Source organism: Echinops telfairi, unplaced genomic scaffold (genome assembly GCF_000313985.2).
Source record: "Echinops telfairi isolate 266 unplaced genomic scaffold, ASM31398v2 ScPeMD7_3509;HRSCAF=4178, whole genome shotgun sequence".
In the NCBI taxonomy this organism is placed as follows: Eukaryota; Metazoa; Chordata; class Mammalia; order Afrosoricida; family Tenrecidae; genus Echinops; species Echinops telfairi.
The window spans coordinates 14,369,402-14,390,279 of record NW_022107407.1 but is presented as its reverse complement, the minus strand read 5'-3'; the positions used below and the strand labels follow the sequence as shown (position 1 = coordinate 14,390,279).

Genomic DNA, 20,878 nt, shown 5'->3' with positions numbered 1-20,878 from the left:
ATTTATATATGATGATGGGAAAATAGATCTATATGCATATATTTATAGGTTTAGTATTAAGGTAGCAGATAGACATTGGGCCTCCACTCAAATACTCCCTCAGTGCAAGAATACTTTGTTCTTTTAACCTGGCATTCCATAATGCTCACCTTCCCAACACAATTGCTGAAGACACAGCGGATGCATAAGCAAATGTGGTGAAGAAAGCTGAGGGTGCCCAGCTATCAAAAGATATAACATCTGGGGTCTTAAAGGTAAACAAGCAGCCATCTAGCTGAGAAGCAAAGAAGCCCACATTAAAGAAGCACACCAGCCTGTGTGATCACGAGGCATCGATTAGATCAGGTATCGGGCATCAAAGAACAAAAAAATCATATCATTGTCAATGAGGGAGTGTGTGGAGTGGAGACCCAAAGCCCATCTGTAGGCAATTGGACATCCCATTACAGAGGGTCGTGGGGAGGAGATGGGCCAGTCAAGGTGAAATATAGCACCCATGAAACATACAACTTTCCTCTATTTCTTAAATGCTTCCTCCACCACACTATCATGATCCCAATTCTACCTTAAAAATCTGGCTAGACCAGAGGATGAGCACTGGTACAGCAAAGAACTTGAAACACAGAGAATCCAGGACAGATAAACACCTCAGGACCAATAATGAGAGTAGTGATACCAGGAGGGGAAGGGGAGGATGGGGTAGAAAGGGAGAATTGATCACAGGGATCTACATATAAACCCCTCCCTAGGGACGGACAACAGAAAAGTGGGTGAAGGGAGACATCAGTGTAAGACATGACAAAATAATAATAATTTATAAATTATCAAGGTTTCATGGGGGGCGGGCAGCTTGGGGAGGGAAGGGAACAATGAGGAGCTCATACCAAGGGCTCAAGTTGAAAGAAAATATTTTGAGAATAATGATGGCAACAGATGTACAAATGTGCTTGACACAATGGATGTATATATGAATTGCGACAAGAGTTGTATGAACCCCCAATAAAATGATATAAAAAAGAAGAATAAGATATGAGTGGAGTTTAGCCTGTCGATCCAGTCATAGCTTATGACCTCCTTTGGAGATGGGACTGAGACAAATGGCTCACTGAAGGCTGGCCCCTCTCTCTCTGCTTTCACCTTCCTGTTGACACCACATGAAGCCTTGCAGGAGTGCTGGAGATGCGTCCACCGTCATTGGATCCACAAGAATGTTCTCTCAATGGCCTGTGATATTGCTGCATTTTGTGTCATTGCATGTGACTACATGAGTCTGAAGAGGGACTTGTGGACTAGTATTAGACTTATAGACTCGATCTAGATTGGTCTGGAAATTTTGCTTGATATATCATTATTTCCTGATATAAAGCTCTCTCTTATACACAAACATTAGTAATAATAAAATACAAAATAAAAATCTATCCATCTATTTGTCTATCTTGTACAAATCTGTGTGCGCAGATAAAAATAGATGCGTTTAAGAACAGGCATATGCTGCAGAAAGTAGGAAATGCGCACACAGTACTACCGGCAACAGTTACATCAGAACGATTTCTAGCTGCTCTATGGCTAAGGTGCCTTTTGTTGGAGGGAGTTGGTAAGGTTACTAGATCAGCTTTAATTAATTTTACCGAGGCAGCAGAATTTAAAATGCACCTAGACATTTGAAAACCAGTTTCAAAAAGTGGAAATGGCCTACACTGAGCATTTTTAAAATGAGTCATTAGCTAAAGGTACTACAGGACTTGCGTTGTTATTTCCCCCTGACAATAGAACAACTCTTGAAATATTAGCGCCTCGGGCAAGTGGTACTGGTTGCTATTTTTGCTAAGGGATGCATCATATTTTTCTGTTCACGAGCTCCAGTTAAAATCTGTGCACTCGTTGGTCATATCTGTTGTCAGTGACCTAATAACTTCTATTCAGTTTATCGCTGATGTTCCTATGCAGGGTTTTGCTAACTGTCTCGAGCTGCATTGACAAGGTCAACTGAGCAAATTGGTCAACATTTCTTTAAAAGTATATGCAATAATAAAGGAAGAAGGAATTTAGCATTATATTTTCATTTATATCACATGAAACCTCTTACTCAGGCTTCAGGGATGTTTAGTTCCCTGATATTGAGTCAATTTTATTCTTTCTTTACTTGGTGCTTTAGGAACTAGCAATGTTAAAATATATTAGTATCCAGGAAATTATGGACATAGTGTCTTTACTCCCTTTGTAAATCTGGGCAAATTACATCTCTGGTGAATTCTCACCATCAAAAACAAACTGCTGTTGCCCAAGTGATCTGTGGTGAATAGGTAATCACAACATAGTAGGTATATTGAAGAGATCTGTGTTCATGCTCATTCCAAGGAAATGTGAACCAGCACAAAACTCAAACTGTAGAACAATATTATTGACATTGCATGCAAATAAACTTTTGCTGAAGTTCATCTGACAATGGTTGCAACAGTACATTTAAAGGGACCTGCCAGAGGATCAGATTGGATTCAGAAGAGGACATGGAACAAAGGATATCATGGCTGATGACAGATGAATCTTGCTCAAAGGATATGTGTTACTCCAGGTAGACTAGAGAAACAACTTCATAGACATATGTATATAAGAAAGAGCTTATATAAAGAGTAATTGTACCTTAAGAAAACATCCATTAAGTCTGATATTAGCCAATATGTCTGATACCAATCTATAAAGTCCTCTTCAGACTCACGAAACACATGTAATGACGTGGAATTCAGGAAGATCACAGACCAGTGGGTGGAATGTCTTGTGGATCCAGTGGTGCTGTAAGCATCTCAACGCTGGCAAGTTCCTTCAGCTCAGGGTAGAAGTGTAGTTCCATGTGTCTTGTCAGCTGCAATCCCTCCCTGGGAGTGAGCCGAGAGAGTGTCTCCCACCTCCAAAGAAGAATACAGGGGTTCCCAGAATCCTCAGGAGAAGGCCATGTCCACACAGAGGAGTCATTGGCCTGTTTGACAGGCTAGACTACACCCCTTCACTCTTAATCCTCTCAAACTGACAAATTATTATTTGAGAATACCAAAAACATGTTTATTTGTGTTTTATTAACTATGCCAAGGAATTCAACTATATGGATTAACTATGGATAACCTTGAGAAGAATGGGAATTCCAGAACACTTCATTGTGCTCATAAGTAACTTATATCTGGATCAAGGGGCAGTTGTGAGTACAGAACAAGGGAATAAATACTGTATGGTTTAAAATTGGGGAAAGTTAGTATCAGAGTTGTAGTCACTCACCATATTTGTTCAATCTGTATGCTAAGCGAATAACCAGAGAAGCCCTATTATATCAAGATGGTATCAGGATTGGAGGAAGGTTTATTAACAACCTGCAATATGCCGATGACACAACCTTACTTGCTGAAAGTGAGGAGGACTTGAAGCACTTGATGATGAAGATCAAGGATTGCAGTCTTCAGTATGGATTACAGGCCAATGTAGAAAACCCCAAACCCTCACAACTAGCCCAATAGTTAATATCATGGTAAATGAAGAATGGTTGAAGGTTTCAAAGATATTGTCTTACTTGTGTTCACAATCAGTGTTCATGGAAGTAGCAGTCAAGAGATAAAAAACATATTACATTAGGCAAATCTTGTACAGAAGGCCTCCTTAGAGTATTGAGGAGCAAGGATATTACATTGAGGACTAAAGTAAGCCTGATTTAAGCTATGGAACTTTGTATTGCCTCAAATGCATGTGAAAGTTGGATAGTGGATAAGGAAGACTGAAGAAGAATAGATGCATTTGAATTGTGATGGTGGAGAAGAATGTTGAAAGTACTGCTGACTGGTAAAAGGAGAAATCTGTCTTTCTTGGGAGGAGTAAATCCAGAAGCAAGGATGGCATACTTTGGACATATTGTCAGGAGAGACCAGTTTCTGGAGAAAGACATTATGTTTGATGCATTGAAATGCTGGTGATAAGGAGGAAGGACTCCATTTGATGGACGGACACAGCAGCTACAACAATGGGCTCAGGCACGGGGACAATTGTGAGGCTGGCACAAGACCAGGCAGTGCTTCGTTCTGTTGTGCATGGACTTACCATGTGTCAGATCTGACTCGATCACACCGAACAGCAACATTTCATCACCAGTTCTGCGTGTTATCATTTTTGTTATCATTGCCATGAACAATGCTGCTATCAATATATATATGAATATTTATATGAACATTTTTAAAATTGTCTTGAATAAGATTAATAGTGCTATAGTGAACATTGTGTACAAATATCTGTTTGCATCATTAATTATTTGAGACACATGGATTTCTCAGTCTTTCATCATATTAACTTGTATATAATTTGCTCAACCTTGTGTATCAACTAAGTGGAAGAGGAGGGATTTAAGGTAAGAAAACTGGCCTAAATTAAGATGCCCTTGTTTAAACATCATGCTCTCCTACATTCCCATTTGCATTGGAAGATGCTGATGGTAAAGATATGGCTTTGCATATGTGATGTCATTTGATCCTCATTGTAGTTATCATTGAAAATATTAAGAAAGGATAATATTGACAATAATGTAAGGTCCTATTCCTTGGGGAGGGGAGGGGGAGAAGCCACTGTGGAAAAAAAATCAAGGTTTCTGTCTATTTGTGATAATGTAGTGCTTTTTGTTACTGTTTTTCTGGAAGCTATGTACCTGGTATTTCAAATATCAAGAGAGCCACACAAAGTGAACAGCTTTCAGTGGAGCATACAGACTCAGAACAGACTATGAAGAAGGAATGGCCTATCCACTTCTGAGGAATTCGCCACTGAAAATCTTTTTTTTTTTTATGTTTCTTTTTTTATCGTTTTATTAGGGGCTCATACAACTCTTATCACAATCCATACATACATCAATTGTGTAAAACACATTTGTACATTCATTACCCTCATCATTCTCAAAACATCTGCTCTCCACCTGGCATCAGCTCCTCATTTTCCCCTCCCTCCCAGCTCCCCCCTCCCTACTGAACCCTTGATCATTTATAAATTATTATTTAGTCATATCTTGCACTGTCCGACATCTCCCCTCACCCACTCTTCTGTTGTCCGTCCCCCAGTGAGGAGGTCACATATAGATCCTCGTAATTAGTTCCCCCTTTCCAACCCACTCTCCCTCCACCCTCCCAGTATCTCCAATCACACCACTGGTCCTGAAGGGATCATCCACCCAGGATTCCCTGTATTTCCAGTTCTTATCTGTACCAGTGTACATCCTCTGATCTAGCCATATTTGTAAGGTAGAATTGGGATCATGATAGTAAGGAAGGAGGAAGCATTTATGAACCAGAGGAAAGCTGTATGTTTCATCGTTGCTACATCACACCCTGACTGGCTCATCTCCTCCCCAAGACCCATCTGTAAGGGGATGTCCAGTGGCCTACAAATGAGCTTTGGTTCCTCACTCCAAACTCCCCACCTCATTCACTATGATATGATTTTTTGTTCTGATGATGCCTGATCCCTGATCCCTTCCACACTTTGTGATCGCACAGGTTGGTGTGCTTCTTCCATGTGGGCTTTGTTGCTTCTGAGCCAGATGGCCACTTGTTTATCTTCAAGCTTTTAAGACCCCAGACGCTATATCTTTTGATAGCCGGGAACCATCAGCTTTCTTCGCCACATTTGCTTATGCACCCATTTGTCTTCAGAGATCATATCAAGGAGGTGGTCACACAATGATATGATTTTTTGTTCTTTTATGCCACTGAAAATCTTATAGATAGCATTGAAACATTGTCAGATACTGAGAGCCTAATGTAAAATTTGACAGCACGATGTTGTCAAAGATGGTACCAAAAGATCAGCTTCTCAGTCAGAAGACACTCCAAATATAGAAAGGGAAAGAGCTTGGTGGCATAGTCTTTATGAGTTAGTTATCACAAGGTCAACAGCCGAAACCACCAGACAACTGCACTAGAGAATGACTTGGCTTTCTGATCCTTTAGGATTAGCTCTACCCTTTCCTATAGTATCAGTATGAGTCAGAATTGACTAGATGGCAGTGTGTTAGGTTTGGTTTGTGTTTGGTTTGGTTTGGTGAGAAAAGACAAGAGAAAAACTCAATACCAGCAGTTAAAATGAGACCAGGGGCTAATTGTGGAACAGACCATCCATTTTTCATATGCATTTTTTACCTCAGGTTGAAGAAAAAATGTAAAAGTCCATGAGAGTGAAAATATGACCTGAGTGTACCTCACTTGAATTTTGAAAGTACCTCATGAATAGTTTCGATTCGTTAAACACAATGCATTACACACCTGATGAGCTGTGGCATGCCGTTAAGAACATCAAACATGAAGCAGGAAAAAAGTCATTAAAACTATGGGGAAGAAGAAAACATTGAAGTGGATGTCAGAAGTGGCTCTGACACCTGCTCTTCATTGTAAAGTATCTAAGGCAAAGGGAGGAAATGAAGCAAAGAGCTGAAGACAAAATCTTCAAAGAGAGTGCAAAAAGACAAAATAATATTATAATAAAATATGCCAAAAGGAAGAACATGATCAGTATATTTTAAATGGAAAGAACTAAAGGAAATTGTTTAAGCCTCAAGTTGCAATATGGAAAGATTATATAGGCAAAATTTTGAACGATGCAAGAAATATCAAAAGAAAATGGAAATACTCTGAGTTACCAACATTTCCAGAGGTAGCATATGATCAAGAACTAATATTACTGAAGGAAGATGTCCAAGCTGCACCGAAAGCATTAGCCAATTGCAGGGCTCCAGGAATAGATGGAATGCCAATTGAAATGTCACAAGATGCTGAAGCACTAAAGAAACTTACTCCTGCATGCCAAGAACACGGAAAGATACTTATTTGTCCAAATAAGGAATCCACATGTGTATCCATTCCAAAGAAAGTTGACTCAAAGGAACGCAAAAGTTACATTCCAGTAGCCTTGGGATAAAACATAAGTAAAATTTACTGAAGATCAAGCAGCCGACAATTGAAGCAGTGCATGGATAGCTCCTGGAGGGCTAGGCCAGATCCAGAGGGGGTCATGAAATAAGGGACAGCACTACCGACGTAACAGATTTTGGTTGAAAGCAGAGAAGACCCAGAAAAATATTTTATTGGCTATGCAAAGGCGTTCAACTGTGTGGATCTAACAAACAACAGCCAACCTTGAGAAGAATGACAGTCCCGAACATGCAATTATGCTCATGCAGAACATGAATATTGATTAAGAGAAAAAACAAAAGAATGGAATACTGTGTGGGTTAAAATCAAGAAACGGGTCCATCAGTGTTGTCTCCTCTCACCATACTTTACAAATTGTATTCTTAGAAAATCATCAGTGAAGCCATATTATATGAAAAAGAATTTGGCATTAGGATCAGAGGAAGCTTTCTTATCAACCTGCTTTATGAATAAGACCCAACCTAATTTGCTGAAAGTGAGCAGGACTTGAAATACTTGCAGATGGAGATCAAAGATTAAAACTTTCGGTAAGAATTACAACCCTGTGTAAAGGAAACTAAAATCCTTATATCCGGATTGATAGGTAATCTTGACTAAGGGAGAAAAAATTGATGTTACCAGGGATTTTATCTCGCTTGGATTCACAATCAATGCTCATGGAAGCAGAAGTCAGGAATTCAAAGGATTTATTGCATTGGGTTAATTTGCTGCACACAATGTCTGCAAAATGTTGAAAAGCAAGGATGTTACTTTGAGGAATAATGTGGGCCTGATTCATTCCACGGTACCGTGGTATTTTCATATTGCCTCATATGCATATGAAAGTTGGATTAGAAAGCCTGAAGACGAATCCATGCATTTGAATCATGATGTTGCCAAAGGACATTGAAAGTACCATTGGCTGACAAAAGAACAAACAAATATGTCTTGGAAAAAACACAGCCAGGAGGCTCCTTAGAGTCAAGACTTCCCCTCAAGTACTTTGAATGTGTAAGGAGAGGCCAGTCCCCAGGGAGGTTTACCATGCTTGCTAAAATAGAGGGGCAGCAAAAACTAGGAAGGCCTACGACAAAATGGATTGGCACAAAGTCTGTAAAAATGGCCTCCAACATAAGACCAGTTGGAGGGCTGTGTTTCCTTCTGTACATTCTGTATATCACTAGGAGTTGGAGCTGGGGGGAAGGCATCTGACAATAATAGCATTCTTTCTCCAAGATTATGAGCTGTGGTAGGAGAACATTATTTGCCAGGGGAGCACAGAGTAATTTCTTTTTTTCTGAACATGGAGCTGTAGGACCACTAAGTTTGGGCATGTATGAGCTAGAACCTTTGAAGTACAAGTGCATGGAGCTGCCTATCAGGTCTTGTTTTTTTCAACTTCACAATGTCTTTCCTGCCTAGGGACAGAAAGTCCAAAGCTTCCATTGCTACCAATGGTTTCTCATACTGCAGGAGCCCAGGTGATGGAGCGGGTTCCACTTTGGGTTGTGACCCACATGATTAGCAGTTCAAAACCACCAGCAGCTCCTCAGGAGAAAGACTGAATGGACTTTTGCCTCCTGTATACAGAGTCTCAGAAATGCCTAGTGGGGTCGCTCTGAGTCAGCATTAACTCTGTAGTAGCAAGTTTGAGGTTTTGGAGTATCTCATAATAGTTACGGTTTCTTGCTAATTGATCATAGATTATGCTAATCCTATTAATCCAAACATTTTCCTCCTCTTTTAAAATATTCTGTTCATCTACTAGTAGGTTTTACAGTTTTTTTTTCTCTGGGATGTAAAACAATTTATCTTACTGTTTTGTCTAGATTTCTTTTTCTCTTGTAAAAGACAAGAAGACAAGTTTTCAATATTTGTCTTTCTGTGATAGTATAATAGAAAAGTAAACAATGAAGCATTATCTCACATGTATGACAGACCCAATCTCATATTCTGGCCGGAAAAAAAATCAAGGGATGACGCAATTATAGTATGCAGTTTCTTGTGATGTTATTTTCAGAATATTGATAATGACATGAGTGTATTGTGATTTACTTTGGTTAGTAATTGTGTGATTCATGACTTTATCCTTATCTTGTTGAAAATTATGTAAGCTCTGGTTGTACCTTCTTATATATATAGAGGGACATTAATCTTATGTCGCTCATATTTTATCAACACAATGCTAGGTGTTTGACTGTTTTCAAACAACTGTTTTGGTGTTTGATACCATCACCTCTTCTCAGTGGCGAAATCATCTCAACAGGGGCTCACAGTGATTGTGAGGCTGGCGCAGCAAGGGATGGTGCTCCAGTAATTTTTCATTTCTCTGAAATGGTGATAATAATAAATAATGCCGATTTCACTGGTTTTTATTTTGTTAGAATTTAGTAGAGTGACATATGCAAACCTTTTAGTTTGATTCTCCATGAATTATAACTATGATTTTGATCACCCTAAAGTGTCTCATGCATGTTCTTTTTTTTTACTGACATTTTATATACTGTATTTATAGCACTTATCTTAATGAATAAAAATAAATAATGCCTACAGGAGCTAGGCAGAAAACAGAAATGCCTACAGGGTGTCGGTAGAACATGATAGTTGGAATTCAGTAAAAACAGAAGTCTCCTCTGGAGGAGACAGTCATCACTCAGTTCCAGACATTTTCCCTCTTTTATTATCGTTTGAGAATTTTAACCTAGGGCTTTCTTGTATGCAAAGGAAAGTCAGAAGTTTGGAATATGAACTTTGATTGAAACTTGTTGCATTTTGACCCTCAAAAATGTTCACTCATATTTAGCTTCTGTCTACTAGTTAGTTTGGAAACTTGGCCTAAGATTACTTTTCATCCCAATAGTTATTTAAGGGTTAAAGTTGGCTGGAAGATGTTTAAACTAAAAGAAAATAAATGCCCTATGTCCTAGTTAACCCATTAACACTGCACTGATATTTACATATAACCTAGACAGGGCGAATCAGAAACCCATTCCGTACCCAAATTGGTAGTAGGAGACCCAGGGTCTCTCACTCCTGAGATCGCTGATTGGATAAGGCAGTAACGCCATGGGGACATATCTGCCCCCCCCCCCAACTTCCCTATTTCCAACAGGCAGGGGTCAGACATGCTCCAAGCAGCATCCTTCTCTACCCACTGTGACACCCACCCTTCTTCCCGAGGCACTCTGATTCTATGCTGGGTCTGATAATTCATTGCAATGGCCATCTAGAACTTACAGACAGTACTAGCAATTATGGAGGGTTGCTAAGGAAGTTGACAGATCACCACAAGTTGGGATCAGAAAGTAGCATGGACACAGTCATTGGTTCCCAGCAGCACCTCTCCTCAGCCAGTAACCAAGTCTCTCTCTGATCCTTATGTTCTCCCTTGGCCTCTCCCTCCATTGGCTGCTCTGTCTCTTGGCACTGTTCCTCTGTTTGTGCCCCACCGTCTAATAATTTATAAATTATCAAGGGTTCATGGTGGGGGGCAAGGAAGGAGGGTGAAAAATGAGGAGCTGATACCATGGGCTCAAGCAGAAAGCAAGTGTGCTTTACACAATGGATGGATGGATGGATGGATGGATGGATGGATGGATGGATGGATGGATGGATGGATGGATTGATTTTGATAAATTTGTACAAGCCTCCAATAAAATTATTTTAAAAAGAGATGGGTTTCTATTTGACTTGGATGTACTCTTGTCTGTCAGGGGTCTTCCATGTGTCGTGTCCTTTACTGCTCACTTCCTAGGGCTCAACGGACTTTTGTGTGAGGGAGGACTGACTTCCTCCGACCTTGCCTGCCACGCCACCTTGCAGAATCTCGGTGGCGCAGTCTCTGGTGCCTCTGATTTCAGCCTCCACCACTTCAGACAGAGATCTGTAATGCGCCCTTCAGATGGTCTTGGACATTCCCTCTTTGTCAGAGATTGTTGTTATGTACAGAGGAATAGCTTTGATAGAGGTTAACCCAAACCATTTCTTGTCTTTAGCAAGCTAGACCATCAAGGAAAGAAAACATGGTGATTTCAGTCACACCCTTCAGTAGCATCTGAGGACACATCTCACCTGAATCCTGTAATAGAGAGCAGCCTCCAAAATGTGTTCTTAGCCACTGGCATTAAGTCCAAAATTATAATAAGTCAGATCAGGAATTATGGTCAAACAAAAACTAAACTCGCTGTATGGAGTTGATGCCGACTCATAGAGACCTCCTAGACCAGGGTAGAATGGCCCTTGTGTGTTTCCAGGAATGCCACTCTTTACTGGCATCTAGAGCCCTGCCTTTTTACTGGAGTATAGTGCCTGGTGGTTTTGAACTGCTGACCTTGCAGTCAGCAGCCCAACGGATAACCACTGTGCCCTAAGGCATATTAACTGACTATATCTCAGATAAGAAGACATGAAGTGAACACTCACCTCTTAATATTGGAGCCCCTGATGAGGAGTTTTCCAACTTCATTTTCAGAAGAAACAAAACCAAACCCTCTTTCTTATTTTGTAAGTTAGAACTACATTGGACAGGTTTGCCTTTGCAATTAATTGACAACCACCACTGTCCCCATTGCCTGTGGCAAACTCTGCTACCATATGTTCTTAGTTGCCTTGGAGTAAAATTTGTCTCACAGAGGCCCCAAGCGCCTTTAGAGCTAGTGCAATCAGTTGGCACATACCTGATGCTTTCTAATGCAAATCTTCCTCTTTTCACAGTTTTTGGTTATTTTCTTTCTTTTTTTTTTTTTGGTTATTTTCTTTCTGCTAATTTTTCACATCTTTCTTCCTTTCCATCAAAGCGATGCATTCAGAGGGGGATTCTCTTTGCTGCTAGATCAAAGTGAGCCATTTTGTCTGGGCAAATGGCAAGAAACATTGATTCCTTGAAATAGATCTCACTGTGTTTTAAAAGATTCATCAAATAATGAATAAATGTGTGATACTTCATTGAACAGCCAACGTCTGCTCCATTTAGACAATTACAGTGATTCTTTGAGTGGCCATAGTTATTAGCATGCTTCTGTGAAAAATTAGAATTACAGGAATACACAGCTTGCTTGATTTACATAGTTAACAAGGACTAGAGCCTGAATCCAATATAGATTTCTGGTTTCACCTCCTAAGCTCGTAATCATTTAATTTGTATGTCAAGGTTTTGGATATCTTTACGCCTTGTTGTTGTTTTTAGGTGCCTTGAGTCTGTTCTGACCCGTAGGAAACTAAACACTACCTAGTCCGTCACCATCCTCACAAATGTTATTCCTTAGTATGGTGTTATAACTGATTAGTATGTTTATATATGATATACATTATATAAAATATACTATGTGTATATGTAATATATATAATATTTGTTAAAGATAAAAACACCCCGATACCGTTAAGTGTTTGCTCCATGACTTTTCCAAATCAGAATTATAGTAATAACATTTTCACTTTAGTCATTATGGGTAAGTTTCTTGCTTCAAGACTTTAAGCTCATCACTTGTCAATCAGTCAATAATACCGTGTAAGAGGATTGAAACCATTAATATTAAAGCTGCCTATCACAGTTCTGATATGAAATAGGTACTCTGTGTATGCCAGAGCTCCCATTCACCCTGTGCTTGGCATGTGCACTTATTACATTAAATGACTGAGCACAGACGCTTCACAGGCTTGGAGTCGAAGAAAGAAATAAAAATCACTGTCACCACCCTGCACTGACAATGGACAGAAACACTTCCAAGGTCAGAGTAACCCCGCAGCCTCTGACAATGAGTCAAGTTTAGCACATAGCAACACCCTTAGAGTAGAGCGGGTGCTTTATGCTTTTGTACATACATTTGTTGTTGTTGTTAATACTTAATATCTCTGTAATTTAAAGTAGTAGCTTTATTTATATGTTCCAACAGTTTCATTGGCACACAATTCACATATCATATAATTGAAGAGTCAATCATTCAATCACATCAAGGATAGTTATTCAGTCACTACCACATCTATCTTAGAGCCTGCCCCCCCCCTGCCATGGTCATATCGCCTTCAAAGTGAACTGTGTAATCACGATCAGTTCTTGTGCTCCCTCCCCGCTCCCGCCCTCACTGTTCACTCCAGAAATTGCAATCCCCTTAAAGTCCCTCTCCGTCATCCATCCCCCACCCCTGCATTCCCTACAACCCCGTGTAGCAGTTATTATCATCAAACCTCCATTCCTCCCGTGCTTCACAGTTGGGAAACCAAATGGAAAACAGGGCAAGACAAATTGCACTAAGATGGTAAGGACAAGATCATCTTAGTATAAAGGCAAAGATACAAATGATGAATGTTCAAAACGCCAGGGGAGAAATTTCTGTCATGGGTCATCTAAGAGATGTTTGCACCCATTGCTAATCATCACTCCACTGTGCGATTAGACAAATGTATGGGATTTCCATACATCTTTTCTTTTTTCTATATTTGTTCTTACCTGCTCATCCAATTTCCCTTTTTAGAAAATTTCAAAATATTTTAGAAAATGGATTTTGACAATGTTGTTTGCTGTAGAGTTGATCCTGACCTGTATCTATCCTATATAATGGAGTAGAACTGCCCCATTAGATTTCTGAGACTGGGATAGTTCTGCTGGCACTGTGGTTAAAGTATTCAGCTGCGCATCCAAAGGTAGACTGTTGAACCCCTCAGTCACTGCTTGAGAGAGAGGGGTGTTACTCTACTCCCCAAACATTTACATTCTGGGTGGCCCTGTGGGGCAGTTCCACTCTGTTCTGTATGATCCCTGTGAGTGCGGTCACCTGGGCAGCAGTAAATTTTGGTTTTCCTCTTTATGAGACTGGATGTCAGAGCATGTCTCCTTTGACTTGCTGCATATCTCAGAAAGTCCTTTTGGCTAGCACCCAAGAGTTCAACCGTTGTATTACCAAGGGATCCTTAATGTAAATTTATAAAGTTCCTAAGGGAGACAAAATCAAATAGCCTAGCTAAGTATTCATATGCTACATTAAGAATTCAGGGAGCACATTCATTCACACAGCTACCTCATTGGATCCTGTAAGACAGCATTTCTCCGTGTGAGAGAGGCCAGTCCTATAGTCCCTGTATCATCTATAATGCATGTTATAAATTGGATTATCAACATCTCTGATAGTTGTCCTCGACATTTTATCACAGGTGGCATCATACTTTGGGGCTAGAATTGAATCTATTTCATGGCTTAGAATGACTTTCTCTCTCATTTTGTTTTCAGGATCCCCAGGGCCATCCAGTGATCATAGCAGTGGGGCTTCTTCGCCTCTGTTTGACAGTGGTTTGCACTTAAATGGAAACTCCAGTAACACAGTAAGCATGCTGATTCTCATTACATTTTATCTTAATGTAAATATCAGTACACCACCATTCATCCCTAGATAGAACTAAAAACAATAAAGATAATTGTGATTGTTTTCAGGGGAAATAACTTAAAAGATAGGCTTGTGCTGCCATTCGACTAGCATTTGTCCTCTTGTGTGATATCTTGTAATTTCATTCTAGGATATTTTTGAAACACATCATTCATAAAAATCTCAGAAAATAGGAGAGAGAGGAAAAAAAGAAAGGAGATATCTTAATTTGATAATAGTCTGCAATATTCTAATTGATAATAGGATTTATCATATAAATGACTACAGAAATTGATGTAAGTTATTTTTATTTTTTTAGTCATTTTATTAGGGGCTCATCCTGCTCTTATCACAATCCATGCATATACATCAATTGTGTAAAGCATATTTGTACATTCATTGCCCTCATCATTCTCAAAAGATTTGCTCCCCACCTAAGCCCCTGACATCAGCTCCTCATTTTTTCCCCACCTTCCCCGCTCCACCCTCCCCCATGAACCCTTGATAATTTATAAATTATTATTTTGTCATATCTTGCCTTGTCCTACGTCTCCTTGCACACACGTTTCTGTTGTCCGTTCCCCAGGGAGGAGGTCACATGTAGATCCTTGTAATCGGTTCCCCCTTTCCAACCCACCCTCCCTCTACCCGCCCAGTATCGCCACTCACACCACTGGTCCTGAAGGGATCATCCGCCCTGGATTCCCTGTGTTTCCAGTTCCTATCTGGACCAGTGTACATCCTCTGGTCTAGCCAGATTTGCAAGATCGAATTCGAGTCATGGTAGGGGGTGATCAGCATTTAGGAACTAGAGGAAAGTTGTATTTTTCATCGTTGCTACATCGCACCCTGACTGGCTCGTCTCCTCCCCGAGACCCTAAGGGGATCTCCAGTGGCCTACTAATGGGCTTTGGGTCTCCACTCCACACTGCCCTCCTCACTCACTATGATATGATTTTTTTGTTCTGATGATGCCTGATACCTGATCCCTTCGACACCTCGTGATCATACAAGCTGGTGTGCTTTTTCCATGTGGGCTATGTTGCTTCTGAGCTAGATGGCTGCTTGTTTACCTTCAAGCTATTAAGACCCCAGACGCTATACCTTTTGATAGCTGGGCTATTTTTAAATGAGACCATTGACACAAACGAATAGAAAATTACTAGAATTATTAGAAAGTACCTAAGAAGTAACTCAATGCAATGAGCCCGATTTGACTGATAGCCGTTCTAAACCACGAGCACCTAAGTAGGAGAGTTGAGGCTGTCCACGCCTGTCACAGTTCCAGTCTTAGAAGGACAAGGGACAACAAGGATAATTGAACCCAGGTCTTACAGGGCCACTGCGCGTTGGAATCAACTCAATGGAAGCGTTTTGTTTGTTGCAGGAGTGGGGAAGGAGGAAAGGGAGGCGTGGGAGGTACAAATGTTGCACATTTGCGGTGAGTTTTAATCATGTTTCAAATCTCTACTCTCAAGAAAACATGAATTTAGCAAAGGAATGGAGACGCCACAGTCCCCAGTGGGTACTTGTCTAAAGAGTATTTTTAGTCTCTGCTGCACAGCCTGGCTCATGCTTCTGCTCTGAGAGATGCGATGAAAAAAATCTTCTTTTGGTACATGTAGACTCCCTATCCACCCACAGGTTAAGGCCTAAGATGAATTTTACAACCCTGTAAGCTATTTGGGAGAATTATTTTTTATAAATTATAGCAAGCCACAGCAGTACAATTATCAGCTACTTTACCTACAGATAGAGAGTAGACAAAAAAATGTCTGATGCTTTAAAAAAAATTTTAATCATGGTTTTTTGTTTGTTAATTAATTAAAATAGTGTTTAATACTTAAAATCAAGATAAACTCAATACGCGTCTTGAAGAACAATAACACCTGGAATGTCTATTACTTTTAATACAAATCAATAATTAGAACATTGTCATTAACTATTCTTATTAGCTCTTCCCATGTTCTATTATCTGGCCTGTGCCAAGGATAAAACAGGAGCCTAAATTTTGTTTATAATTTATTTGATTTTTTACAAGTTTTTTAATCATATTAACATATTCTTAAACTATACCATCTAATTTTTTGAGATTTATAAAATATTATTTTGTTATAGTTCTTTAGGATTTGCATTTTCCCTTATTATGTTCCAAATATTCACTCATATTACTTTTTTATGGGATTAAATGCACTTCTTTGCTTTGTTTTCTATATGATATTTCATTGTTAGAATGTATTACAAATTATTTATCCATTGACCTGTAAATAGACTTTTGTGTGTGTGTTTCATTAAATTCAGACCTGTCATAAGCATACTTATAAATGTGTTTGCTTTCAATATGTATAGCATTAGAATTTTTCATTAAATTTATTTATCAATGTTACATATGCAAAGTGATGAAGTAGTATTTTCCCAAGTGGTTGTACAAATTCACACTCTCACTGGCACAGTGGGAATTTCAGTTGATCCAGCAGTTAGTGTTTGGATTTAATATTTAGAAGTGTAGTGAATTTATGCAATCGTTTCCTTGTGCTTTTAGTTTCATTACCACGAATGAGATTTGCCTCTCATATTTGCCTTTATCTTTTCCTCTCCTTCTGCCTATTTATATGAAAATTTTTTTGTTCTCTTATCTGTTTATTGTAGTTGTTCATGTATAACTTAGTATTGATGTGTTACTTGTTGCTGGTTGCAGTTTTTCCCTAAAATTTATAACTGTCATTTTGTTTATTTATTCTCTTTTAATAACAAGAAGTCAAATATATCAATTTCTTCCTACTGAAGTTTATAGTGTCAGTTTCTTACTTAATAAATCCTTCCCTATCCTAGAGTTATAAAAAATGTGCTTATATAAGTATTTTCTTATGAAGTTATTGATGGTTGTTTTCTCTTTTAATTTTTTAATTCATATGACATTATTTTTGTCAAGTTTGAAAGGAAAGGATTCAGAACCATTCCATGGCTCTGACCTGCTTCTTTAGTGACTTGCAATGCCACCTCTGCCATTGACACACGCTTCTTTAACTCGAAGGGTTATTTTTGAGACTTTTGGTGTTCTCTTTGTTAATATCAATACCATTGACATACTGCTTAATTACTATCTATTTATAATCCATTGCATTTTCTGTAGCTTAATCCCTGCCAATACTTTCCACTTCATCTTACTATCTTCCAAACCCTTTCTTCTTCAGGGTTTTTCATGCATATTTTTAAAATTCCTCTACAAATTATAAGATGAACTCTTTTCAGGATTTATACAGTAACTGAATGAAATATGTCAATTGAGGAGGAGGAAAATTCCTTTGAATTTATGTTTCTAGTTTGTGAAAACGATATGCTGTACCATATTCTATTTCATTGTTTATTCTTCAATATGTTGGCTACAGTTTTGGTTTTGATTTCTCTTATTACCCTTACAGAAGGATAATGTATTCAAATTTGACTTGAGTGAGTTACACCCATGCTTCTTCTATATTTTTCTCTTTCTAAATTTTTTATTTCTTTTTAGTTCTTATTCTTTTAAAAATCTAATATGACAGTCTTTATATTGTCATTTGTGCATATATATATATAACTTTGCTTCTAAGCACTTACTTTGATTGTCCCAAACTTTTTTATTTGTCCCCAACTGCTACTTTTGTATTATAGTTATTTGACTTCATAATTTCCTGTTTTTATTCATATTTTTGAATTTTCTTTTTATTCTCCTCTGCTAATTTGAAATTGATATACTCTAATTCTATTCATTTGGTATTTATCAATGGAATTTACCATTCTTACTACGATTATAAAATATAACACTAAAGCCTATCTTACCTCATTCTAGAGCAATGTGCAAACCCCACATTACATGGACTTAAATTCTCCCCTCTGAATTTAAAAGCTATTATCTGTCTTTAATTTTAAAGTATATTTCATTCTTATGTAAGTCATACATGTTAAGATTACTTTATACAAATAATGCTATCTCTTCTCTCATCATTATTTCTTATATTTGGCATCCCAATGGTATCCGTTTAGTTCTTCCTTGTGTACCTCCATTAGATATTAAGGCCAGTTGGTGGCAAACTATTTACTGGGGTTTATATTCAATAGAATTTTTCTGAAAAATTCCCAGATGGTATTCATTGTTACTGATTTCTATTGTAAATTCTAAGAAGGTTTTTTTTTTTTTAATTTAGTCATAGATTTTAGGAAATCTTTTCTCTGACTTCTTTTTAGGTCTTAGGTTAGGTGGCACATAGTTTCCCTACAGTGTGTTTGAAACAGTAGATTATTACTTCTTTTAATCTTTTATTTTTCCTGAATCTGTGGATCCTTGAATTTTACCAGTTGTATATATGGCTCAGCTATTCACTTCAAAATATCATTTTTCTTATATTAATTCCAGTCTCTTCTCTCTGGGACTTTGATTCAATCTATATTAGGCCTTCTTATTAGATAAATTATTTCCCTTAGTTTTTTTCTTTCATGTTTTTATCCTTGTCCTCTTGCTATATTATGGAAATTATATATACATATATAATACTTTGTTCAACTTCGTTTGGTTAAAACCTCCATTTGAATGGGGTTTTCTTTGGTCACGTGTTGAAATTTCTAAAAGGATCAGGCTAAATGTGATTCTTCTCAAACTAAAGAATGTATTCAGAGCTTTGGGCACATCCTTGGTAATTATTTCAGGAAAGATAAATAACATGTCTGAGATGGTCTGCATAATTAAGAAAGTAACATGATAGAGATATTGAAGAAAGACTAATTTGAATTAGCTCCTTATTTTATGACTTGTGCAAAATTAAAATGACTAGCATAGTACTTTGAATATGCTAACTCCAGCCATACTAATTTTCTTTAGTTAAAAAAAGAAAGAAAGAGGAAAAGGAATGTTTAAATGATATAAAAGATCAAAAAATAACTGCAAAATTTAGAGTGGTCCATTACTATTCAAATGTTTATTTACCTTCAAAGTAAAGCTGTTTAAGCACTTTACAAATAATCTGAATTTCACAGAATTGAAATTGTTTTAGTATGTTATTTTTAAAACAACTATCAGGAATCAAAATCCTGTAATGACTTTAAAGACATCCCAGTTGGTATTCCATATAACTACTCAAGTAATATTTTAGCTAATTTGCTTTACACTCACAATTAACCATTATGGTTTATATTCACAAGATCATTTAAAACATTGTGATTGCTTTGTATATTCAGCAGTGGATTTTAGAGTTCATAACATGAGTATTATACTAAATTTACAACACTTATCGATTCTAGAATATATTCTCAGTTCTGCAATTTGTTTTATTGGAAGAAAGGAGTTTTAAAGTTCTTGAGGCCTACGTGGTTTAGACTGATTCTCAAAGGTTACCAGTTCTGATTCACTCGTCTCAGTTTCACTGCTCCAGGAGCAGCTCTGACAAGGCCAAGGAACACATCTTGTCATGTTCAGAGCAGCTTTACCAACACAGGGAAGCCCAGAGGGTTGTTTTCTCTGTTTTACAATGGAATACATTTGACCAGCAGAGGTACTCGTGACCTCTTCTTGGAAGGGATTCTCAGTTTAGATGGAGGGGGTGAGCAGTAAAGATTGTGTTTTATCTGTGTATAGCATAATTCACTGTGCTAACCTCCCTGAATGTTTGACAACACTATTTTGTTAGATTCTGAAACAAATTATTAAGTAATTCCTTTCCAAGTGGCTACATTCACTTATGCCTTCTTATTCCACTGGAATTATGATTTCTTAGGAGTATGGCAGTGAGGTTCTTGGGAAATGGGGAGTTAGTATCAAGGAAGACAAGAAAGAAGAAAATTTCATAAAATTTATTGTGGTGAGGATTGGAAAACTCTTCTTAATATGATTGAAATACTGAATTGAATAATATGTGAATCATATGCCAATAAAAAGGTTAGTCCAGATTGACTAGAGAAACAAATCCAGGGACAGTCATGTATGTATAAAAAAGAGTTTCCTATCAAAATGTATTGTATATTAAGAAAACTTTCCATCACTTCCCAGTCTGGATCAAGTCCATAAGTCCAATATTAGCCCATATGTCCGATATCAGCCTATAAATTCCTCTTCAGACTCATGTAATATGTGCAAATGGAGAAAGATCACAGGCCAGTGGGTAGAAGGTCTTGTGGTTGCCGTGGTGGTGGAAGCATGTCAGCACGGGTGTGGGTCTCCACACAGCTCCTCCTGCTTCAGGGCTCTGGCTCCACCAGCAGAGCTCCATGTGGCCCCGCCACAGGAATGTGAAGCCTAGAGTTCCTAGAATCCTCAGAGGAAGGCCATGCCCACAGAGAGGTATCATTGGCTATGACCTGATTGACAGGCTAGACTCCACCCCTTCTCTCAAGCTGAACCTTGCAATTACCATTCCCAACCATACTCCACTATGCTACCAAGGCTCTTTTCATTCATAGTAATACCATAAAGTTATATTTGAAAAGTTCAATACAAAATGTATTGCTACTTTCATTGTCATTTCCTTTCTTTCTTTTTTTTTTTTAAACATTTTATTAGGGGCTCATACAACTGTTATCCCAATCCATACACACATCAATTGTGTAAAGCACATTTGTACATCGTTT

General features: G+C 38.2%; 1 protein-coding gene across 1 annotated transcript in view; it reads left to right on the top strand.

Moving 5' to 3' along the window:
• SNTG2 (syntrophin gamma 2) overlaps nt 1-20,878 on the top strand; it is a 442,011-nt gene that overhangs the window by 131,629 nt on the left and 289,504 nt on the right. Inside the window, exon 7 of the mRNA XM_030886702.2 lies at nt 14,149-14,240. Coding sequence (XP_030742562.1) covers nt 14,149-14,240 — 92 coding nt within the window. The remainder of the gene's footprint in view (nt 1-14,148; nt 14,241-20,878) is intronic.